Source organism: Mirounga angustirostris, unplaced genomic scaffold (genome assembly GCF_029215605.1).
Source record: "Mirounga angustirostris isolate CCGP_5_RB_7025 unplaced genomic scaffold, mMirAng1.0.hap1 SCAF_9, whole genome shotgun sequence".
NCBI classification, from domain to species: domain Eukaryota; kingdom Metazoa; phylum Chordata; class Mammalia; order Carnivora; family Phocidae; genus Mirounga; species Mirounga angustirostris.
In genome coordinates this window covers 102726245-102751970 of record NW_026991717.1, presented here as the reverse complement: position 1 = coordinate 102751970, position 25726 = coordinate 102726245, and the positions used below count along the sequence as shown (strand labels likewise).

The 25726-nt window shown below is 42.8% G+C and overlaps 1 protein-coding gene across 1 annotated transcript; it reads left to right on the top strand.

Moving 5' to 3' along the window:
• The first annotated feature begins 2711 nt into the window (after positions 1-2711).
• On the top strand, positions 2712-25101 carry CCDC198 (coiled-coil domain containing 198). The gene is given in 6 exon segments (XM_045901795.2): positions 2712-2976; positions 14783-14869; positions 16229-16330; positions 17148-17314; positions 21503-21549; positions 24866-25101. Coding segments are annotated over 6 exon segments (711 nt in total). The 5' UTR covers positions 2712-2904.
• Positions 25102-25726: the final 625 nt, after the last annotated feature.

Here is a 25726-nt window from a genome sequence, read left to right as displayed (position 1 = left end):
ACCAAGTCAATGTTGAACTGGATTCTGTGGGCCTGGAAGGGCCGAGCGGGAGCCGAAGGGACATCTCCACGGAAACCAGCCTCCCAGGCAGCGGCCAGACGGTTTACTGTGCGGTGAAAGAAAGCTAGAGAGACGCCATGAAGCGTTTCGGGGAGCCGCGGTGAAATTCTGACGGACCTTAATGAGGACGAGCCAAGTTCAAGGCCCCGAACCGCTTGCCCCCGGGTTGTGCCTTGAGTACCTTTGCTGCGAAATGGGCCCGAGCCGTTCTAAGGCTCGCCCTCGGGTGGCCACAGCAGCACCTCGCCAAACGAAGAGGAAGGGGCCCCCTCCGCCAGCCCCGTGGCCTTGGCGCTCGGCCAGAATCCGGAAGGAAAGCGTTCCTTTGTGTTCGCAAGGCTGCGGGATGGGAACACAGCTCCGGGCAGGCGGCCGCCGCCTCTCCGCGGGCGTGGAAGACCCTCGGCAGGTAGGGGGCACGCGCCGTGAGGTGTGCGCAGTCCGGCCAAGCGAAGCTATCGACGGACGCACTGGACTGTCTGTCTCCGTAATCCTACCGGCAAGTTTCCAAACGGCTGAAACCTAAGGGGCCGGCTTTCCACTCGAGGCTGCGTGTTTGTCGCGTATTCCGGGCACACTCGAACCGCTGTGTAGACTCTGCGCGGAGGGCTCTTTACCGATCCACACGAGAAGGAAAAAGCCATTTTGTTTCAGCTTAGTTTACGGTGCTCTCAGTGTTTATACCTAGCTGTGCCAGACGATTGAAATTATACAGATAAGATGGCATAAATGATGACAATCATATGTTTCAGTTGGATTCTAAATTTCAGTCATTCTCGTCAGAAGCATTTAGTGCATCAGGCTTTGTTGTTTTGAAAGCAACACGTGAGGAGTGAATTCATCCTAATGTGAATTCGGAAACCACCCCAAACAGAACTGATTTATTGCAGTACAGATGAGAGGATGAGTCACCCCTCCCCAACCCCACATTCTTCACGCAGACTATGAACTAAGTTCTGTCATCGGCAGAACTAAGAGAATTTTCCCTCATTAGGGTTGGAAGCTCTGAGCCTGAAGTGGCTATAAATTATCCTGGGATGTTTTTTAAGACATATAAAATATTTATGACAACCACAATGATAATTAAACAGTGATTCTAACTTGGGAAGAGAAATACAAGTATATAATGCATAGGTATGTATCTATGTAATTTTTTCTTTATTTATATTCTGGATCAATAACACAAAAAGTTCCCATTACTGGTCAACTTGGCCAGGAAGCCTTATATTCTCTTTCAGTGTCAGGTATCTCTCACCCACACTGATTCTCATGGCTATTTTCCGAAGAGCTGACAACCTTTGACGGGGAATATGGCCTATTTTTATGTCTCCAACTTCCTAAGCACGTGAATGGGAATTTTCCTGTAGTTTCATTGAAGAGTTCCTTTTTTTATTCAAACCATGTATCCAGAGTTTTAAGATTCTGGTAACTGAATAGTGAAAACTGATTCTAATGCATTAAAGTCCCACCTGGAAAATAATCTTATTTTTGAAATGACAAAATCACATTAAAAATAACAAAGGGATGGATGGTGAACATTCTGATCACTAATTTTAAGAGACCCGTATTCTAACTCAGCTCCACCAAATGCCAAATTGTATGATTTGGGAAAATTACTGCATCAATTTCCTTCACCTATAAATCAAGGATAAAAATAAAACTGCCTGACACAGCCTCTGCCATTTTGGATGAACCGAATTAAATAATGAGGTGTTACCACTCAAATCATAACATAAAAATCAGGAGGAGTCAGGCTGCTGAAGAAAGTGTTGCCAGAAATACTTACATTTCTTAACTGAAAAGGTTTTGTTGTTGTTCTTGTCATTGCTGTTGTTTCTGCCTTGTTCAGTGTGCGGGCATCTCTTGAAAGAAAATACAGACATGGTGAAGTTTTTAAGGTGGTCGTTCAAATGTTGTAAGGATAGAAACACATAATTACACAGGGATTTTTCCATTTAGAATGCAAAGTGAAACTGTGGGATAGTCTCTGCAACAATCTAGAAATTAGAATGCTTCCGGATTACTAAGAGGAAGGACAAAACTTCCTTCATGCAGCGTTGATCATGGTAGCAGTCCTACCACCCCGGGGTAATCAAGCTAAAACATAAAACCCATAATGGACCTCTTGAGTCCTAGCTGTTTCCTAACAAGGCTTACTCTGTAGCCCTAGCTTGCTTCATCAGGAAAGAATATTGATGTGTTGTATTATAGGGCAACTTGTGGGAATTTCTTTCCCTAGTTGGGGGGACTATTATTTAATTGGGAACATACAGTGCTAAATATTGCATACTCCTGTCCAAACTCATGCTCCATTTTTAAAATCATCTATCTGTCCTACCCATCTATCTGTCCACCCATCTATCCCATCTATCTGTCCTACCATCCATCTATTTCATCTGAAAAGAGAATTTATTTTCATTTCTTAAAGATAAATTTTTTCTGATTTCCGAAATTTATTTTGGAGCAATTTCATGAAATTAAAAAGAGTTTCTATTTTCCAGACCAAATTCTATGTTTGAACAATATTTGTAGTCAATACATTTTTTATTTTTCCAATCCATTATAATATAAATCCAATATAAATTCCATCCAGTATGAATCCAGAGAAGAAATGAGGAAAGCAAAAATTAAATCCTGGGTCTAGGCTAAATTTTATCCTTTGCATTCATGTAGGGTCTCTGCCTTACGTGTTTCATCTCCACATTCAACATATAGGTTAGACATATATATAACTAAAAAGGTACCAAATTGTATTAACAAAGTCTAATGATTAGTCTAATTTAATAGTCAATTTGTTTATGGTTTGTTTTTATTTCTCTCCCAATCCTTCAAGTGCCCAGGGCCATGTATTTTGACATCCCACTGGAACATGGAGAAACAAGTATTATTAAAAGTCATCCACCCCGAAGACTTCAAGTAAGATGAATTTAAAAGGCTTCATAAGGAATTTCTTGGATTTCATGGTAACATCCCTTTTTAACTCTAATAAAGGAGGGATATTGCTAGTAAGAATGAGAATGTTGTTAAAGAGAATGCTGTCAGTTACAAAGACCTTATTTCTTTAGGATTTCCTTTTGTAATGATTTCACTTTTAAGACCACCACCAAAAGAATGGAAACATAGTATCAAAGACACAGGTCCCATGCGATTCAAAAGACCTGCATCTGGTACTGATGAGCTAGAGGACTGTGGAGAAATCACTTGTAACAAACAATAATAACAATCATAACAGCTAGGACTATTTAATTAGCACCTACTTCAAGTCAGATAGACTCTGCACAACTTGATCAGTGTCAATCATTTAATCTTCATACGCCTCTAGGAGAAAGGAGGTATTATCTTTGCTTAATACATGTGGTTTAGAGAATTAAGTAACTTGTCCAAGGACAGTGGAGGTCAGCTATCCACCAGATCTCCAAAGCCCATGCTCTTAACTATCAGCATCATTGATCTCTACGGACCTTCTATCCCTAACCTTCTATTGTTCTAAATGTTAACTGGTTGCTGAAATTGAGGACATCGGATTCCAAGGCAGCAAAGCAAGAGCTTTAAATGCATTCACCTTAATAAATATTTAATGAACTCCCTCTAGAGAGTTATAAATTCTAAGAACTCTTCATCGTAGAAAGGGAAAGAGATCTGAGTGGATCCTTGAAAATGAGCATCAGCTAAGAGAAGGGGTTGTTTGGGCTCTCCTGTGAGCAGGATCTATCACTGACATTTGAAAAAAGGAATTGGAAAAAAAAAAAAGAAAAAAAGGAATTGGAGCCAAATCCCACCTGCTACACAATTCACCCAGATATCTGGACAAATCCCAGAGGTATTTTAGTTCATTTGTTGGGAGGTATTTCTGTTTCAGTTGGTTTTTATTTACCTGTCTTCTCCAGAAGCTCACAATCATTGTTTGAAGTTATTATATCTTTTGTTCACAAAAGAAGCATTTTCCCCAAAATATTGGAAATCTCAAAACATTTTTATTTAAATAAAAATAAAGTATAATTATATCGAATTGATACATAGTTTTAAAACTTTTGAGCAAATCTCTAGCTAAACTGGACAATTTAAAAACTTAGTTTTCTTCCTAAATCAGATGTACCTCTTCAGAGGAATGTGCTTAATACGTGTTCCTGTGGAGGCAGAAAGCCGAATAACTCAGGAGATAGGACTATAACCAGTGAAAAGTATTCATGTAGCAGTCTGTGGCTCACAAAGTACGTTTTATATCTATCAACCCTAAAGCAGCTAAAGTCAGGCTTTGATTCTCAGATCAGTTCAAGCTCACAAGGAGAACTTTCGTGTTTCAGAACCAAATACTATATCCCCACATCCTAACCCACCATCTTAAAAATCAAGACAAATGAATCATTCGAGTGCAAAGACTATGTCTTATTCTGTCTTATATCTTCAGTCACTAACACTTAACATGTACCCCCCAAAAAGCTTATGAATAAATGGTGAATGAATGACAATGAGCCCCATTATCGCTGGTGGGAACAAAATTCAAAATGCATTCTCCCTGCTATCGCAGACCTAGAGCATCCCTGAATTGTAAGTCTAATTGACTAGCTGCCAATGTCATGGATTACGAAGATGTAGGAGTGTTTGTTGAACCCCAGAGCTGGGAAGCAGTTGGGCTTCAGCTTTCCTCGGAACCTGAAAGGCACAACCCTCTCTGTGTCTCCCCTAAGCTCTTCTCCGTGCATTTGCTTTATTCTTCCTGCAAATCGACTTTCTCTGCTCCTCAAGACCACTTGGTGAAATATGGCCACCCTCAGTTCCTGAATTTACATTTTATAGTTCCAGTCAGACAGACAGATCAGCCTGGCTCTCTTGGCTCCAATTCAAAATTCCTGGGAGGAAAGATCTTATTGGCTCAGCTTTGCTCATGATTCCAGTTCTGTTCCAATAAGCTATGACCAGAGGATATGCTCATGCAGTAGAAATGTGGGCAGAGAAGCCCCCCTCCCCCACCCCGATAAATTCTGGAAGCAGCTCCCAGAGAAGAGGGAAGTCACTGGGAACTTGGCAGACACTCCCAAAGATATCAACTATAATTATCTTCACAAATGAGGCTCAGCACATTTTCCACCACAAATGGGTTTTTGAGAGAAATAATAAATGCTGGGTTCCCATGACATGCTAATTAATAGCCTAATCTCTGCCAAAGAAAATTCTAAAAGTATTTTTAATTATTAAACCAAATCTAATTGCATCCTAAATACTTTGAGTTGCACATTTGGCACTCTCCACTTCCTAAACATCTACTCCTCAAGTAAAGAGCAGGTCATGAACTAAAGTTCTTCAGATCGGGGCTGCTGAATTCAGAGAGCCTCTGCCAGGGAACTCTGAATCCAACGTGCCTACCTCGTGTTGAAAAGTTGATCACCACTGTCCCTCCTGGACTGATTCACCTTCTCATCCAACCATCTCCGGTCCACCTAAGGGGGAGATGGTCAACCGCCCCCACCCCCAGGGCCCCATGTAATGTGATTTTCTCTGATGACTTCCTCTTTCATCTCCCAAGATTTTCTTAAATCTTTTCTTAAATCTCACCGTCCTGCAGGCTTATAGTGATAACCTCGTGACAGTTAGTTACACGTGACAGTTGGTTACCTTACCCTGACGCTCCTGGTTCCCATGAACCACCACTATCTTTTCTTTTCCTCAGAACACTGACGTCTAACACACCAAGCTATTGACTTCTATTATGTTCACTGTGTATTTTGTTCATCACCTCCCCGCCAGTGCTAGAATATTATTTTTCCCACAGGCAGAGATTTTTGTCTGTTGTCTTCACTAATGAATCTAAGTGTCTAGAACAGTATCTGGCACATAATAGGTGATCAATAAATATGAGTTGAATAAATGTTGAATGAAGGAATGCAGAGGGGGAAAGATGAGTATAAGCCCTGCAGGTGGGAGATAGGGAGGGCGGTTCCAACCTGGGTGGTTTTATTGCGTTGTTTTCAGTATTATATAATTAGTCACAAATGTATTCTCTTTCCTTATCTTTTCTCTTTGCCCATTTTCGATTATCTGTTTCTTTGTGATTTGTGAGAGTGCTTTATATATCTTAGATCTAGCCCTTCATTAGTTACACGTGTTACAAATATCTTTTCTCCATTTATGGTTTGCCTTTTCATTTTGTGCGCGCGTGTGTGTTTGTGTGTGTGTGGACACAAAGATTTCCACTTTAAATGCTGTCAAATTTCTCAGTCTTAGTCTTTATGTTTTGTATTTCTTGTATTTTGTCTGAGAAATTTTTATTTTCCCCAAGGTCATAAAGATACTCTTCTTTAATTCTTTTTTTTTTAAAGATTTTATTATTTATTTGAGAGAGAGAGTGTAAGCGAGAACGAACACAAGCAGGGGGAGGGAGAGAGAGAAATAGTCTCCCCACTGAGCAGGGAGCCCGACTCGGGGCTCGATCCTAGGACCCGGGGATCATGACCTGAGCTGAAAGCAGACGCTTAAACAACTGAGCCACGCAAGCACTTCTTTACTTCTTTCTGAAATTTATAATACTTACCTTTTCACATTTAGGCCTTAATCCATCTGAAATTCATTTGTGTGCAGATGTGAATTTGGAATTTAACTACTTTTTTTTCATTTGAATAATCTATTGTCCTGGGGAGCCTGGGTGGCTCAGTCATTAAGCGTCTGCCTTTGGCTCAGGTCATGATCCCAGGGTCCTGGGATCGAGCCCCGCGTCGGGCTCCCTGCTCCGCGGGAAGCCTGCTTCTCCCTCTCCCGCTCCCCCTGCTTGTGTTCCCTCTCTCGCTGTCTCTCTCTCTGTCAAATAAATGAATAAAATCTTTGGGCGCCTGGGTGGCTCAGTTGGTTAAGCGACTGCCTTCGGCTCACGTCATGATCCTAGAGTCCCTGGATCGAGTCCCGCATCAGGCTCCCTGCTCGGCAGGGAGTCTGCTTCTCCCTCTGACCCTCCCCCCTCTCATGTGCTCTCTCTCTCATTCTCTCTGTCAAATAAATAAATAAAATCTTTAAAAAAAAAATGAATAAAATCTTTAAAAAAAAAATCTATTGTCCCAATACTCTTTATGGAATCATCCTTCTTTGACCATTGATTTAAAAAGTTACTTCGGTCCCATATTCAGTTTCCAGAGCTTCATGAGTCTATTTTCAGGCTCTCTCTTCTGTTGCATTGGTTTATTTGTGTATCTCCATAGGAATTTCTCAGTCTTAATTATGTATCTTTAAGTCTTAATATCTAAAACAGTAAGTGCTTTTATTTTTCTTTTTCAGAATTATCTTTGTTATTTATGATGCTTTGGTCTTCCATGTGAAGTTTGGAGCTTTTTATCAAGTCCATTAAAAACCTTGCTAACATTTTGATTGAAATGCATTCATAGATTAATTGGGGAAAAATTGACCACATTTATAATACTGAGTCTTCTAAACCACACACATTGCATAAATCTCAATTTACTCTGATTTTCTTTTAGATCTTTTAATAACGTTTCATAATTTCTCCACAGGGGTTTTGTGTGAGGTTTTTTTTAGGTTTGTTTCTAGGTACCCGTATCAGTCAGTGTTCAACCAGAGAAACAAAACCAGTAGAAGGAGATTATATATATGTGTGTGTGTAATATTGCAAGGAATTGGCTTACGTGATTGCGGAGACTGGCAGGGCAAGTCTGAAATCCACAGGGCAGGCCATCAGGGAGGTCAGGCTGCAACTGCAAGGCATGAGCTGCAGCTGCTGTCCATAAGTAGAATTCTCTGTTCTTCAGGGGAGCCTCAGCTTTGCTCTTAAGACCTTTTAACTGATTGAATCAGGTCCACCCAAATTACTTAAAATAATCTTCCTTACTTAAATCATTATGAGGGTGCCTGGGTGACCCAGTCAGTTAAGTGTCCAACTCTTGATTTCGACTCGGATAGTGATTCCTGAGCTCGAGCCCCGAGTCAGGCTCCATGCTCAACATGGAGTCTGTTTGGGGTTCTCTCTCTCCCTCTGTCTCTGCCCCCCCACCTTTGCGTGCACTCTCTCTCTCAAAATAAATAAAATCTTAAAAAAAAAAAAAAAGTCAAATGCTTATGGACTTTAATCACCTCTACAAAATAATGTCACAGCAACACCTAGATTAGTGCTTGAGTAACTGGAGGCTATACCCTAGGCAAGTCAATGCTCACCATCAAAATAACATCGTGGAGGTTTTCCCCTCCTATTATGAACATCTTGAGTGAAATCATGGTATTTGTCTTTCGCAGTCTGACTTATTTCACTTAACACTATACTCTCTAGGTCTGTCCATGTTGGAGCAAATGGCAAGATCTCATCCTTTTTTATGGCTGCTTAATATTCTTCATGTTCAACGTTTTGATAATGCTTGTAAAACAAATCTTCCAACTTACATTTTGATGCAGCTCTCTTGTACTGGGTAGAAAGGTAGAGAACAACTCAGTCTCTGATGTCAAGCTGTGATCCTGGCTCTAGTTTGCCATCTTACATGGTGCATCTTTAGGTCCCCTTTAATCTCAAGAAATAACTCACAGCCATCAGGAGCCCTAAACGCCTTATGGATCAGCTTCCTCTAAGTATGTATTTCTGCTTGTTTTCTGGTCCATGGAGATATATATCTTGTATTAAAGCCCAACCACATCTTTTTGGCTTTATGTTTTATTTTTCATTTGGGGCAAAGAAAATTATTGAAGTGTGAACTCATTGTAATGCCTTGACCAGAAATTCCTCCTTGGGCTCATGATTTCTTGCTTCCAGGTTGCCCTGGACACCTTTACCTTCTTCTGAGAACCTTAAAGGACATACATTCTTAAGTTATGGTGCCAAACAAATGTTGCAATTTCTTTGAGCTTCTCCTGCCCATCTTTCTCTTCCTGTTACTATGCAGGAAGAACCATCTCAGGTTAGTGTGTCACCAAGCTCAGTGACTTCTGCTTGATTTAATCTCCATTTCGGAGTTTCCCAGCTGACACTTCAACTGATTAGCCTGACCATTTGTTTCACTTGAGAAACCAAATAACCCAGAAACCTTTAGACAGACAATACATTTTTTATAACATGAGATAAAAAAAGGTGTCATTATACCATACCAGTTCTCCAGTAATTCCTTCCCTTGTATTCTCTCTGAAGATGATGAAGTGAGGCAGTTTGCTTCCCCAGCAACAAAAAGGAACGTTGATACGGACCCAGAATTCTGGGGGAATTTCATTTGACTTGTTTTGTTTAGAGAAGCTAATTTTCCAACAGTTTTTTCTGCAGTGCTTCTCAGGCCAAGTGCAAATACTTATGGGAGGGATCCTATTTGCAATGTTAGTTGCTGCCATCTAGTGCCCTTTGTGGAGGAATAGTGTGATTCTTAGTTCTTTTCAAAGGCCAGGAAGAAAGTAATTGCCTGGAGGAGTTCTTAAAGACACCTACTCTTTAACTCGTATCAGAATTATGGGTTTAAATACAATGAGGCTGAAAATAGAGAAATATATATTTATATTTTCAAAGAAAAAGTTGGCCCTAAGAATTTATGGAGAGATTGTTTTGAAAAGCTGAAAATATTCAAATAGCTGGGGTCTTCAGATTCAATTTTTCAATAATGCACCACAAACAAATCCTCTGCGGTCTACCCTGATGTAGTTCCTGTGTTCACCTGAGGCACTATGGGAGCCAGTGGACCCCAGCCTAGAAAATCATCAGAATCCCCCGGGGATATATTCCAAAGAAACGACTGAGAAGCTGGACTTCAATGAAATTCAAACCTTCTGCTCTGCCCTTGACATTGTCAATAGAATAAGAAGGCAAGTAGAGAAGATAAAAGAGGGCAAGTAAGCATATGAAAATACGTTCAACATCATATGTCATCGGGGAAATGCAAATTAAAACAACAATGAGATACCACTATACACGTATTAGAATAGCCAAAATCCAGAACACTGACAACACCAAATGTTGGCAAGGATGTGGAGCAGCAGGAACTTCTTATAAAACTAAACATACTCCTCCCATACAACCCAGCAATTGTGAGCCTTAGTATTTGCCCAAATGAATTGAAAACAGATGTCCACACAAAAACCTGCACAGGGATGAGTATGGCAGCTTTATTCATAATTTCCAAAATTTGGATGTAACCAAGAAGTCCTTAAGGAGATGTATGGATGAAGAAACTGTGGTACATCCATATAATGGAATATTATTCATCACTAAAAGAAATTAACTCCCAAGCTATGATGGAGATATGGAGAAAATTTAAAGACTGACTTATTTATTTGAGAGAGAGAGAGAAAAAAAGAATGAGCAGGGTAAGAGGCCAAGAGAGAGACAGAGAAGCAGACTCCGTGCTGAGCATGGAGCCCAACATGGGGCTCGATCTCACAACCCTGAGATCATGACCTGAGCTGAAATCAAGAGTTGGAGACTTAACCGACTGAGCCACCCAGGTGCCCTTATATGGAGAAAATTTAAATGTGTATTGTTAAGTGAAAGAGGCCAATCTGAAAAGGCTATATACTGTATGATTCCAAAAATACTGACATTTCAGAAAAGGCAAAACAACAGAGACGGTAAAAAGATCAGTGGTTGCCAGGGGATAAGAGGAGGAAGGGAGAGGGCGCCTGGGTGGCTCAATTGGTTAAGCGACTGCCTTCGGCTCAGGTCATGATCCTGGAGTCCCGGGATCGAGTCCCGCATCAGGCTCCCTGCTCGGCAGGGAGTCTGCTTCTCCCTCTGACCCTCCTCCCTCTCATGCTCTTTCTATCTCATTCTCTCTCAAATGAATAAATTTAAAAAAAATCTTAAAAAAAAAAAAAAAGAGGAGGAAGGGAGAGATGAATGGACAAAACACAAAGGATTTTTAGGGCAATGAAACTATTCTGTAGGATTACGTCAGTGGTTACATGTCATTATACATTTGTCCAAATCCAATGGCTGTACAACACCAAGAGTGAACTTTAAACTATGGACTTTCAATGATAATGACGTGTGAATGTAGGTTTATCAATTGTAACAGACGTACCGCTCTGGTGAGGGATGTTGATCGTGGAAGAGGTTGTGCATATGTGGGGGCAGGGAGTATCTGGGAACTCCCTGTACTTTCCAGTTTTGCTATGAACCTAAATCTGCCCTAAAAATTAAAGTTTATTATTTATATATATAATACGTATATTCATTCCCAGGACATATTCTAGACCTGTTGAATCACAATCCCCAGTGAATAGCCCAGGTTTTTTGGTGTGTGTGTGTGTGTGTGTGTGTGTGTCTGTGTGTGTGTCTGTGTGTCTCTGTGTTTAATTTCAGGAGATTCTGATGATAAACCAGGTTTAGGAACAAGTAGAAGAGGAAGGAGCATGGGATTTGGAACTGGATTCAAACCTGAGTTTGAATTCTAAAGTTGCCATTTTCTAGCTGTGAAGCCTTGGACAAGTTATTAACCTCTCGACAATGGGGAGATCATCATAATTACCCACAGGGTTCATGGGAGGATTGAACCAGATGACATATTGTGACCTTGGGACTGACAGACAAGGGCAACTGTAAAGGCTCCTGAGCCTCATCACCAGAAAGAACTAGATCCTGAACCAAGTCCAGGAAATGGCACAAACACTGCCTTGTCCTCCCCTCAGGCCCTGAATACTCCCTTCGGTCACTGCTAATTCTTCTTCCCACAGGTGCCTGGATAGCTCTTTCCTCTTGGTCTCCATTCCCCGCAGGTTCTGATCTGATCGGCTGCTACCTCTTATGCCAGTAGGTCCCATTGGCCCAGCAGAGAAGAGAGCCAGATAAACCTCTCTCTTACTAATCCTCCTCACCTCTCATGACATCCTTGGGCAGTTCTTATGCTAAAAGCCCCACTTTCTCCACCTGAGGTGAGAATGGAACAGGGAACCACTTTCTACCACAAATGCAAATTGTCTGGCAGAGGCACACGTCTCAACTAAAGATTATTTGTCTCTCCTCCCTGTCTCCAAATGCTTTGCCCTCGTTTGTGTCCTTGCCAGGTGAGCTTTGGGCTGTGCCAGCAGAAAGGAATGCGGGTTGTTCTCCCTAGAACAGCTCAGGCCCAAGCCCAGAGACCAGGGAATTGTTCTACAGAGAAGTAGCAGGAGGCACAGGTCATGCTCACCATGAGTGCTGGCTGCTCAGCATCCATTTCCCTGTCTCCTTCCTCTCTCTTTTCACTCTGGTCACCTTGAAAGCTGGCTTCCAGGTCTACCCCTTGATAATGCAACCAATCAGACTAAAATGAAAAATAATTTCAAAATAAATCATCATTTGCCTTTAGCGTTGGACTAAGGTGGGAGTGGTGCTCACACTGTTTGCTGCAGTGTGGTGTCCTCCTCATTTTCCTCCTACTTCTCGAGCCATCTCTTCTCTGTGTCCTTGGCCAGCTTGTCCCCATCCACCAGCTTCTCAGGTTGGAGCTCCTCAAGTCTTCAGTCCTTGGCTCTGCTCTTCTCACTCTTGACCTTACGGTCAAGATGGTCTTACCCATGACTATGGTTTCAGTTATTCTCTACTCAGGGATGATCCCCAAATATGCGTCTCTAGCATAGACCTCTCCTGTGAGCTCCATGCCTGTATATCTCATTATCTACTCAACATCTACACTGGTATGCCTCAAAGGCATCTCAAACTCAACCTGCTCTAAACTGAATTTGTATCCTCCTGTTATATCTCATTCACATCTGGCCTTCCCTAGGGTTCCCATCTCAGTGAATGATAACACTATCCATCCTTTGTATTTGGAGGCCATTTGGACCCTTCACTGTTCCTCACCATCTATAACAAATCTTGTTTGGTCAGTTTTAAATATTTGTAGAGCCCACTGATTTCCTCCATGAGCCCTGAGCCCATCACCGTTGTCCTCCTAACTGCCCCCCACGCCCTTCCACAGTGCAGCTGGAGTGATCATTTTTTAAAAGCAAATGTAATCATGTCACTATTTTGCTTGATATATGCCAATGGCTGCCCATTGCTCTTAAGAAGACCAACATCTTTAGAAGCTTCATCAGGCCCTGTAAGACCTGGCCCCTGCCTACTACCTACCTCTCCAGCCTCTTTTGAGCATTTCTTCCCTTTACTCTGAACTGCAGTCAACTGACTTCCTGCAGTTCCCTCAACGGATCCTGCTCTTTCCTACCTCGGGGTGTTTGTGCATGTTGTTCCCTCTACCTGGAACACCTTAGTCCCCTAAAATTTCCTAAATGTCCAACTTCGGCTGGAAATTACTTCCTCAGGAAACTTTCTTGGACTGCCCCCTTGCTCCTTCCCCCCTTGCATTAATTTTCTAGGGCTGCTGTAACAAAGTACAACAAACTGTGGGGCTTAAAACAATAGAAATGTATCATCTCACAGTCCTGGATGCAGGAAGTCCAGGATCAAAGTGTTTGCAGGGTTGGTTCCTTCTGAGAGCTGAGCAGAAGGATCTGTTCCACGTCTCTCTCTTAACTTCCAGTGGTTTCATGGCAATCTTTGTCACTCCTCGGCTTGTAGAAGCATCACCCCGACCTCTGCCTTCATCTTCACATGGTGTTGTCCCTGTGTGCATACAAATTTCCCTTTTTTAATGAGGACACCAGACATACTGGATTAAGAGTCACCCTGCGCCAGTATGACCTCATCTTTAACTAATTACATCTGCAAGGACCCTATTTCCAAATAAGGTCACATTCTGAGATTATGATTATGGGGGTTAAGACCTCAACATATGAATTGGGGTGGGGGGCACAATTCAATTCATAACACCCTCCATTCCCAAGGTGGAGTTCTCTGGTTATATACTGTCATCGCCCTGCCCTGTAGACTTTTTCTTCAAAGCACTGATCACAGTTGGTAATTATTAATGAATAATCATACAAGAAAAATGTATTTGTTCCCCCACCAATTATAAGCTCCATAGGGACCATGTTTGTTGACCACTGCACTCTCATGCCTGGCATGCACTAGTTGTCCAGTATGTACTCACTGAGTGAACAGATAAATTCTACAGCCCTCCAAGGTCCCTGCCCGCACATCAGTGTGGAGAGACCCACGTTTGTCTCCCAGGCCTGCTCGACCACTTCCAGAGCATTAAGTCATCCGAGGCAAGTAGTAGGATTAAAGGCAGATCCACTGGTTCATCATTGGCTTCCTAGTCTTAATGACCCTTTGAAACTCTAACATGATCTCCCCCATAAAGACAAGCCCCTGCTAGGAAAAAAAAAAAAAAAAAGGCAAACAAAACAAAACAAAAAAACCACATCTAAGATTTGTAAGCCCACTGCACTTTCATTTTAAATACTCCGCCTGGGTGCCAGTGATTATTATGGAGGAGACTGAGGGAGCTTCTCTGGAGAGCTTAATACAGGTCACTTCCCTAAGGACTGGAAGAGTCCACTGGATGGTTAAGGAATGAATAAAACAAACGCCTGGTGCCTCTTTCATCTCGAATACTCCAAGCCCCTTGTTGTCTGATAACTTTGGACTTGGTCCGTCGATGCAGGCAGAAAAGGATTCTTAGTGTTTGGACTCTCTGACCAATATTTAGATCAATAAGTCCCTGGCAGCAATGCAATAGAACAATAAAGAACCCAGATGAGTTGAAAAGTCTTTTGCACAGATACGACCGCAGTCCTGTTGAAATCGCCTTCCCTATGCGCTCTCAGGAATAAGTGCTGCTTTTGCAAAGTATTAAGATAGTTTAATGTCTGGCTTTTATGTTTCATCATCTCATGGCATGAGGAATGCTGAATGCTCTAAATGTTGGACTTCTAGAAGCTTGAACCCATTGACCTGCCACAAGTAATTACTTCTGAAACGCTCCTGAGCCAGCAAGAAGCCAGAAGGACTCACAAAGCAAAGGTGAACTGCAGCACTCACTGGAGGGGGTGGGTAACGGGGCGGGGGGGTGGGCTCTCCTTTTCATATCCTCCTTGCACAGAAGACTTCAAAGACAAATGTGACTATGAAGTCACTCAGCGTTAGGACCTTCCAGAGCTATCCATTCTCTCCTGGGCCTGCCTCCAGCTGGCAACGACTCTCATCTCTGAGGTAAACTCTGGGCCCTTCTCCACTTCCTGGTGAAAACAGGGAGATGCAGATAAGAGAGAGGAATTTTACTCGGACATTGGTAATTCTAGAAGTGCTCAAATTTATGAAAAATCTGGCATAATTCTTTCTTTTTATTCTTCTCCTCCGGTTAAACCTTTCTCCTCAGTCTCAGTTTTCAGGAGAAACCATTTCTACGAGGTGTTCCTGACTTACTTACCATCACCTCCCCAAAAAGGAACCCTTGGGAAAGGTCTTCTGAAGAGCTTTTCCCTTTTATTCATTTGTCAGCTTCTGCTGAGAAAATGCCCCTCGTGTAGACATGAAAACTGGGAGGTAGTAAACTTTCAGCACTTTCCACTCCTGCTTCCTTTTGGAGGCAGCTCGGCTGCACACCTGGCTGATTTGGTAGAAGAGGTCAAGGCCAGGTGTGCACTGCTGGCGGAACTGTAGAGATGGTCCCCTCGGGAGGCTCGCAGCAGCCAACACAGTCCCTGTCCACAGGGCGGCAAAAAGGTATCACTGAGCACATCTGGCTGCCGTATCCCTTCCCTCTCCTGGCCACAGCAAGGGGCGAACAAGGGTGTTTTCACCCCTGGTTGCCCTTAATAACTGTCTGCACTGTCCCCCTGGGGTTTATGATGCACCAGGGGAGATCGCCAAAGTCACAAATAATCAACTTCCTAATATACCAGGGCTTATATTGGCATATGGGAGTACAGGCTATAGAAATGGGTTCCATTTAACCATGCAGCGGCTCCCCTCCAATGTCATGGCCAGACAATGGCAGAAGAGGCAGGAAGAAAGAGGCCAGTCTTACCCAACCAGAACACATTTCTGGGGAGATAGTGATAAGCATCTATTGACAGGGTAAGCGATAGTTCATCAAAATGAGATGTGGAAACATAGTTCCATTTAAGGTGTGCAAAACTCTACAGGAGCCTTAGAAACTAAGTTATACGCACAGCAAAGCTCCATTCACAGAGAGCTACACAAAGGACTCAGTGGGGAGCTACAACAATCCACCTTTGACATCACAAGAGATCTCAATGGATTATAACTGATGGCTGATTAAGATCTCACTCTGTTCCCCTCCCCCAAAAAATGGCAAGTTGTGGATTGCAGAGTCAGTAACAAATTACCCCATTCTAACGAGTGTGTCATCTTTCACAGCTGGAACTTGAAAAGAAGATGCAAACTTCAGGGTATACTCCCGGGAGAAGACAATATTTACATAAGATGTGAATGCTGGAAATGAACCGTAACAGACAAGAGGTAAGTATGAGAAGAGAGAAGAGGAGTGTCATATTTACCACGTTTACTCCACATCATCACTGCCCTCGCACTTGAATGGTTTAGCATCTGTCCCCAGGCTTTACTTAGCATTTTAAATTTGGTCATTGGCACCGAAGCCTCAACTACTGGAATTGGGAAACATCAGCAAGATCCCTTCTGCCACTGACCCTGTTGAGCCTTTTCTTTGTTTTCAATCATAAGGATGTATCTGTGTCCCAAGTCTCTCTGTTCTTGCTTTCCTTTTTTTTTTTTTTCCTCTTCACAAATTGCTCCCATGACATTCTGGCTCCAGCAGGAAAATGAGGTTAGATCACTTGTCTCGGTTTAGGAGAATAGAGGGGGGTGAGTGGGTCTTTATTTTGATACCTAGGCATCCTCCATAATGCACACCATGGGATTATCCTACAAGAACCATCTCTTATAACAAACCCCTTTACAGTCATGTCTCCTGCAATTGTCATATTCCATTCCTCACTCTGGAATTTAAGCCTAAAGCCACCGTCTTCTGCAATCCCAAGTATATCGGTGGCCTACCAACAAATGTTTTTACAAAGGTCCTCCTCTTAAATCAAGCCATGCCTTTTTGAGACTGTGGGCATACTCTCCTCTCTCCTAACAAGCCTGTGCCTAGAGAAAGTTTCTGTACCTTCTAATAGGAAAAAGAAAACTGTGTTCTGGTTAGGGGACCAGAATACACATAAGCACACAACTTGCAGAGTGGCTGATCTGGTGACCTATTCTGGTGACAGGAGCTCAGGGGGGAGAACACTAATCCATTATAGCTGATCATTTTCAGAAGAAAAGTCTTCACAGGGAGGCAAGAATTAATAAGCAAAAACCGAGGGACCATAAAGCCAAGAAAATCCTTCAAAGCATCCCAAGACATGACAGGGATCTTCCAACCTTGTTGCCGGATGAAAACTTGAACAGAAGAAGTCCAGGTCAGTCATACAAATTTTTTTAGCAGAATAAAATATTTCAAGTGTTTTTAAAATTTCATCAAATAAACTTCCGGTGGGGGGAGGGGGAGGAGGGACAGCAAGTAGCCTTGGGTTTCTGCTGATAATGTACTTCCTGGAAAGTAGGGATCATACTGTCATATAATTGGGGGCGGCTGTGAGGAAAAGACAGAAGCTCAAACACTGTAGGAAGATGTCTCTTTTTAGAGGTTTCCCGGGCTTCGCGGGCATTCTGGCCATGCCTGCTCCATCCCTAGGAAGAGGAGAGGCAAAAGAGCCTCAGCTTGTGGTTAAAGAGAATGAAGCACGTGGACTTCTATTAAATAGCAAACCGGTATCAGTCAGTCTGCTGCCCTCTGCGGACACCTGCCCCTACCCCGCTTCTCCCCCGCCAGCCCTCCGAGGCTCATCCCAACTGTCTAAAACTGAAGCCAGCATCACGGCCCACCCCAGGCTTGCTCCTGCTGCATCTACAGGAGTGGGTGAGCCCTCCACGCTCTCAGGCCAGAGACCTGAGGCCTTGCCAGTCCTTCTCCTCCCCCTCCTTGCAGCTGGTCAGTCACGAAGTCCTGTCATGCCACCTGGCACGGAACTCGTACCTTTCCACATTCCCAGTGCCACCCGCAGGGCATCGTGTCATACCAGGCTGTGGCTCCAGCCTCCTGACTGTGTTCCTCCCTCAAGTCTTGCCCTTCTTCCATCAACCCTCTGTCCTGATGGTTCTCGGGACTGTCCCCAGGCCACCAGCACCAGCATCACCCCACGGAGTGGCTGGGTCCCAGGCAGAGTGATTAAATCAGAAAATGTAGGGGCAGAGGCCAGCCAACTGGGTTTAACACCCCCTTAGGTGATTCTGATACCCCTAAAGTTTAAGAACCGTGGCTCTACTTGGTAATCAAAGTATTGGCCACAGACCAGCAGCATCTGCATCACCTGGGAGTTTATTAGAAATGCAGAATTTCAGGCCACACTCTGGACCTACTGAATCAGGGTATGCATTTTATCAAGATGCCAAGGTGATTCTCACGCACGATCGTTTTAGAAGCACAGAGCTAATAGCCGAGTAATCTTATAAAATGCCAATCTGACCATATCATTCTCTTGCTTAAAAAAAATCCTCAGTGAGGGGTGCCTGGGTGGCTCAGTCTGTTAAGCGTCTGCCTTTGGCTTAGGTCATGATCCCAGGGTCTTGGGATGGAGCCCCACGTTGGGCTCCCTGCTCGGTGGGGAGTCTGCTTCTCCCTCTGTCCCTCCCCCTGCTCATGCTGTCTCTCTTGCTCTCTCTCTCAAATAAACAAAATCTTAAAAAAAAAAAAAAAAATCCTCAGTGAGCCTCCATCAGCCTGAGGACAATCTAAACTCTTTACCCTGGGGGCACCTGGGTGGTTCACTCAGTTGAGCATCTGACTCTTGATTTCAGCTCAGGTCATGATCTCAGGGTCGTGAGATGGAGCCCTGCATAGGGCTCCCACACTGGGCATGGAGCCTGCTTTAGCTTCTCTCTCTCCCTCTCCTTCTGCCCCTCCCCCCTCTAAAAAATAATAAGTAAATAAAAATTTATCCTGGTACTCTAAGCCTTTAGGATCCTGGTACTCTAAGCCTTTAGGATCTACTTGTTGCCTACCCTTGTGGCTGTCTCTGCTGCCATTCTTGTGCCCGACTTCACCTCCAACCAGGCCAGACTACTCAGTGATTTCCAACAGACATCCTGTTCATAGCCTCTGTGCTGTGTGGTTCCACCAGTTGCAGCCCCATTAAGTTTGCCCAGTCCATATTCCCCCAGGGCAAACCCACCCTTTGAATATATAATATTGGTCATGCACACAGCTTGCCGTGCTGGGATCCGAATCCCCACAACAGCAGGACTGACCACGGAGAGATCTGCAGAAATGCCATGTCTCTGGAAGTCCTGAGCGTCTCAGATGCCAAGTTGCCAGCTGAAAGAGACACTGCTCCTGCTCAGAAGAACAGGATGCTTAATCAATAAGTTAATTAAATAAGAAGAGGCTGAATAATTGAACATCTACTTGGGGAATCTATTTAACCTATACTCCCAGTGCCAGAATGAAATATGCTATGTAGGCACAGAGATAAACAACTTCTACAGTTTAGAACCTATTGCCAAAACAACCCCAAAAAGTGTCTCAGCTTAAGTTAGATACTTAGAGTCATTGCTTGAGGGCAAGCCAAGAGAAACCAACATTGGTAAAATCTTTGGAAGATGCCCCAGATCTGGAGGGGCCCAGGAAAGATGGTGGCACAGAGAAGAGGGTTTCTCTGCATTCCTGATGCTTTTTACAGCTGCTTCATTTTGTTCTAATCAAGGTTTAAAAATTGATTGATTGATTGATTTTAGAGAGAGGAAGAAAGCACGGGAGTGGGGGGAGGGGCAAAAGGAGAGGGAGAGAAAAATCTCAAGAAGACTCCTTGCTGAGTGTGCAGCCAGACTTCGAACTTGATCTCACAACGCTAAGATCATGACCTGACCGAAACCAAGAGTCGGACACTTTAACTGACTGAACCACCCAGGCACCCCTCTAGTTAAGGTTTGTTGAGTGCTTGCTTGTTGCAACTCCTTGTTGTGAAGGAGTTAGTGCTAGCTCTCATGTGACAGAGCCAGAGTTCAAGGCCAGGTCTTTCTGACTCCAAAGGCTCACTCCACCATCCCCACCCCCTCCTATACCCTCATCAGGAATCCAGGGATTTGGAGCTCTGTCCAGGACAACCTTGGCAAAGTCTGCAAATAGAGGGGGGTGATTCCTCAACCTTGGCCGCCCCTCTACCAAGCCCACTGATTTCACCACCGCGATAGGCATGTGCTCGAGCAATGATTCCTTTTTCCTTATTCCCAGGTAGCATCTTTGCTTTCTCTGTCTACTAAAAGCGGTTTGTTTTGCTTTCTCCTGAAAGTGGGGCAAAGTCAAGATCATAGATTTACAGGAGCTTTCTGCTAGTCCAATTCTGGTCGTTAAGATTCTGCTGTACCCACCTCCTCTTATTTAATGCTGTATTTGCCCATTTTTGTTCCCTCTTGGGAAGGTGGGATGAGAGTTTTGGTCTCTTATAAGATAAAAGTCGCTTTGTTTTCTGCTGCCTCTTTAAAATGAAATTTTACATATACCTTACATTCACCCACTTTAAATACATTTCATATCTATTTATATAATGAATTACACATGACTTGTATAATTGTATGAGAATTACATATAACTTACACAATAAATTACTTATAACTTATATGATGGCTCACTTGTTCCTAACTTACACAAAGCGAACACTGTTCTATGGGTGTACAATTTCATGAGATTTAACACGTTTATGTGGCTCCTGCCTTTTCCAGAAGCCATGATCTAGTATAGGGTAGTGGGTAGAAAAAGCAGTGAACTTGAAATCAAAGTTCTTCATCTGAGCCCCCAAAAATACATTTCTAAATGTAAACTCCATGGGAGCTTTTTGTTTCTAGAACAGTGCCTGGTACATAGTAGCCTCTCAATAAACATTAGCTATATATTTTTCTAGATAGCTTTATTCTACATATAGACAGAGATTATAGCTAAGCTCCAGTTGCTTAACCTCTCTGAACCTCAGTCTCCACATCTGTAAAACAGGAATAAAGCCTTGTCTACCATGTAGGGTTTATGGAAAAATTAATCCAATATGTGTAAAAGCACATCTAAATGTAAAATGCCAAACCCATGCATGGAAATACAGGCAACTGAAGAAAGATGGAACTGAGAAAGATGGAAAGAAAGAAAGATGGATAGTAAAAATCACTATCTACTTCAGGGGAAGCGGCACCTTTGAAACATTGTCACCTTCACAATTCTGGTCTTATCCGGCCACTGGCACCATTATCCACTTAGTATTGTTCTTTAAAGTATCCTGAGTGTGTGTGTGTGTGTTTTAAATTCAGCCTTGTCTATGAAATAAGTGTGAAATTATGGGTTTGATGGAATGGTGATACATTTTGCTAAAACATATATGTATTATAAAATACATAACCATCAGACATTTTTAACACTTTAGAGAATCCCTGTACTACCTGACATCACTCCCTATTTCCCCCCACTGGTCTCTGTTGCTTTTCTCTCTTCCCAAATTAATTTTGAAGGTGTACGCACTCTCCTCTGCTCTGCTCACCCAAAACCCATTTAGGTTTTTCAACGTATTTTTCTTTTTCTTTTTCCTTAAGTCTAGCAACCCCAGAGAATCAAGCAGGGATTTATAAAAATGTAACAAGTAAAAAGACATCTAGCTGAGAAGTTCTTAAACTTTAATGCTATGTATACAAAACCTTGTACATAATACTTCATGAATGATTTAAGAGAGATCTAAGGATAAAATGGACCGTGTGAATTTGGCTTCACGTACTAACTTTAGGCCTGCGTTATCGTAACATCAAGAGCGGGGTGGTACTTAAGCTGTTATTAATATTGCATTAGACCCACCATTAACAAACATTCTCTTCCTGTTTCAAAGCTCCTGCCTCTAGTCCGCAGAAAATTGCTGTTCCCAGTCTGAACGATGCCACTGGTGGTTCTTGGCTCGTTGGCGGAGCAGGGATGGTTACACCCCCTGGCCCCGATGAGTGAAGTCTTTCCCAGCCCAGTTACCAATACTTCTTGCCTCCCCAAACTCTCTGATGGCTCACTCGCTCACTCATCTGTTCATAGATGTGGTTCCTGGCTTTGCAATAGTACAGACAAGGAACAAGGAGAAGTCCGATGACAGTGTAACTGGGAGACCTCAGTTGAGAGGTCTGAGAGACTCAGGTTTCCATGAGGAAGTGATATTTAGACTAACACAGGAAGTAGCCAGACAAAAGGGACAGGAATCCATGTACGTGTGAGGACCAAGATGCTGGAACATTCCGAACTGTTAATGGTCACAGTATGTGCAAAATCTCTTGAGTGGGAAGGAAACTGGCAGATTCTAGACACTGGGTAGGAAAGAGAGATTCAGGTAGCGGTCAGAGATGGTTCTGGAGGCACAGGCGGGGTGCAGAGCACACGGGGTCTTGCAAGTTGAGTCAAATAAGGACTTTGAACTTGAGTTTAAGATCAATGGGAAGCCACTGAAAGGTCAGGGGAGCCACACAATCAGGCTTACATTTTTAAGCATCACTCTGTCTACCTGTGGAGGATGGATGGGAAGAGAATGCAAGAGGACATGGGAAGACAAGTGATAAAGACATAGCAGAAGTGCAAGTGAGAGATGGTGCTTGGACCAGGAGAGCAGGGTGACAGAAGGGAAGGAGCCGGATGTGAGGTATTTAGGAGATAGAACTGGAAGAACCCGGTGATGGATCGCATGTGGATTCGTGGAGAGAGCAGGAAGACCGGGAGGTTTCTTAGGTTACTCTTGAAGAACTAGGCAGACAATGGGGCAAAGCTAGGGCAATTTGCTGAATTAGGGTAACTGGGAGAAAATGAGGGTTTGAAAGAGAAAGAGAAGACAAGTGTGACATGTCACCGGGAGACAAAAATGGAGGCGTCAAAACAAACAAAAGTGTATTGTAGCTCAGGAGAGAGATTGGGGCTGCAGACATGAATTAACTATGGTTTTTGGTCACTACTATATGTATAGACAATAACAATAATTATAATAACATTCAAGTAGCCCCTCACCGAGGCAGAAAGGAAATTAATGAATCACAAGGACAAACGCTCGCATTGAGATGCTTGATTTCCTCATATAACAGTATGCAGTGTAACAGTGTGCAACATCAGCTATCAAGGGCTTAAATAAAATATGCCATAAGTTTAATAAACAATTATCCTTAAGATGACATCCAAACATTACAGATGGTTCAACCAGATGGAGGGGACATTCTGGGTTTTGACCCAGGATGATTTTCCTAGCTCGGAAGTGGCCATTGCTTTTGCTTTGTTAAAAGCCAGCCTTGCTTGAATAAAGCACCTGTTGTTCTGAAGTGCATTAAAAAAAATTTTTTTTTAAGTTTTATTTATTTATTTATTTGAGGGGGAGAAAGAGAGAGAGCATGAGCCAGGCAGGGAGGGGTAGAGAGAGAATCTCAAGCAGACTCCCCACTGAGCATGGAGCCCGACCTGGGGCTTGATCCCTTGACCCCAAGATCATGACCTGAGCTGAAATCAAGAGTTGGACACTTAACTGACTGAGCCACCCAGGCGCCCCCTGAAGTGCATTTTAAAAGGGCACTGGGTACAGCTTAAATAAAAAGCTACATACATACATACATAATATCCTATGCCAAAAAATAAATGATTAAATCTCTTCTAGAAAGTATAGAAAGTAAAATAAAATGCATGATCCTTTGAGCTATCTAGTTCTATAGGTCTGGGGTGCAGCCCAAACATTTGTGTTTCTAAAAGGCTTCATAGGCGATTCTATATGAGGTGAGAGTGGATATGAAGGTCAGGAAAAGTGTGTATCATGCACCTAGCACATAGTAGCTGTTGAATAAATTGCACTAGGTAACATCACCCGTGCAATACTCTTGCCAAAAATGCTTAACCTTAATCTAATCACAAGGAAACAGACAAGCCCAAATTTAGGGCCATTCTGCAAAACAACTGATCTGGATTTTTTTTTTTTTTAATTTATTTGGCAGAGAGAGACACAGCAAGAGAGGGAACACAAGCAGGGGGAGTGGAAGAGGGAGAAGCAGGCTTCCCGCCAAACGGGGAGCCCAATGCGGGGCTCGATCCCAGGACCCTGGGATCATGACCTGAGCCGAAGGCAGATGCTTAACGACTGAGCCACCCAGGCGCCCAGATCTGGATTCTTTAAGAATGTCAGTGTTAGGGAAAAAGAAGAAGACAATGAAGGGGGTTTGGAGGAAGAGGAAGGGAGGGGTCGAGAGTGAGAATGAGGGAGAGAGAGAAGGAGGAGGGCAGAGGAGGGAGAGAAAGAAGAGAAAAAAGAAAAGAAACAGATAGGGAAGATTATGCAATACATAATCCTAGATTGGATCCTGGATCTAAAAAATAAAACACAAACAGGCAAACAAAAAGCAGCTATAAAGAGCATTATTGGGACAACTATGAATATTAGAATGTGGACCATATATTAGAAAACAGTAATTTATCAATGTTAAATTTTCTAAGTGTAATAGTTGTAGTTAAGTAGGAAAAGCACCCTTGCTGTTAGATTTGTGGTGATATATTTGGAGGGGATGTAACTGCAACTAATTCTCAAATAGCTCAGCTGAAAAGCATGAGTGCATGCATGCGTGTATAAAATCAAAGCAATATTGTGACAAAATGTTGTCAATGAGTTGGGATATATAGGTATGTATTGTATTATTCTTGTGACTTTCAGAAGATTTTTAAGAATTTTAAATAACAAGAAAAACACTTTTAATGCTTACAGAGCTTTATATTTATATATATATATATATATATAAAGTTGAACTCATATGTAAATATATATGATATATATTTCAACATATATATATATATTTCAAAAGAATACCAAGCACATTATTCTGTGTTCATAAATATCTAGGCACTTAATAAACAAACAAATCACTGTTAGGAGAAAAAGAATTAATTAAACTTTAAATTTTGTGTAGGAAATTCACAGAATGAAGATTTGGGGGAACATCAAGCAAGGAATGACTGTTGTCCCCGGAAAATTGGCAAAATGGAAATGTGGCTCCGTGAACAAGAGGCCCGGGGTCAGCTTCTCTGGGACAGTTCTAGCTCTGACTCAGAGGAGTTGAGAAAAAGCGAGAAGAAACCACAGGCACTGGTGAGGACCAGGACAGAGAGAATCCCACTTTTTGATGAGTTTTTTGATCGAGAATAAAAATGCTGTTCACTAACCTAGAAACTGAGTGCATTGAAAGCTTGCTTCCCTGTAAAAGTTCTTCAGGTTATTGTATGAATTATTTGGAGGAAACCCATTCACTGTCTTTTCATCTGGAGTCTTACAGTTAACAGGTTTGTCCTATATTATTAACTACGCTGCATAACTGCCTCAAAACTGAGGGCATTTGATTGTCCCTCTTTTCGGTGGCTTGTGGGGTTCAGCTGGATGATTCTTCTGCTGGCCTCTCGTGGGATCTTTTATGCAGTTAAAGTCAGATGGCAGCTAGACTGGAGTATTCTGAAGGTTCAACCAGGTTGTGCAGGCAGCAGGACCTGACCCCTTCCCCTGTAGTCTCAGAGCCTCTTTACATGGTTTCTCCATCAGAGTGGTCCCTCCATCAGAGTAGTGAACTTTTATGTCAGCCCAGGACTCCCCACAGCAAATGTTCCAAGAGGAGGCAGCGGACCTACCAGTCCTCTTAAACCCTCGAAATGGAACGGGCTCCCCACCACTCTCACAACATCCTATTGGTTAAAGCAAGTCACAGTCCAGGTCACAGTCCATGAAAGAGAGGGCTATACAGGACACGAATTGCAAAGTGTGGTCTATTGGAGTTCCTCTT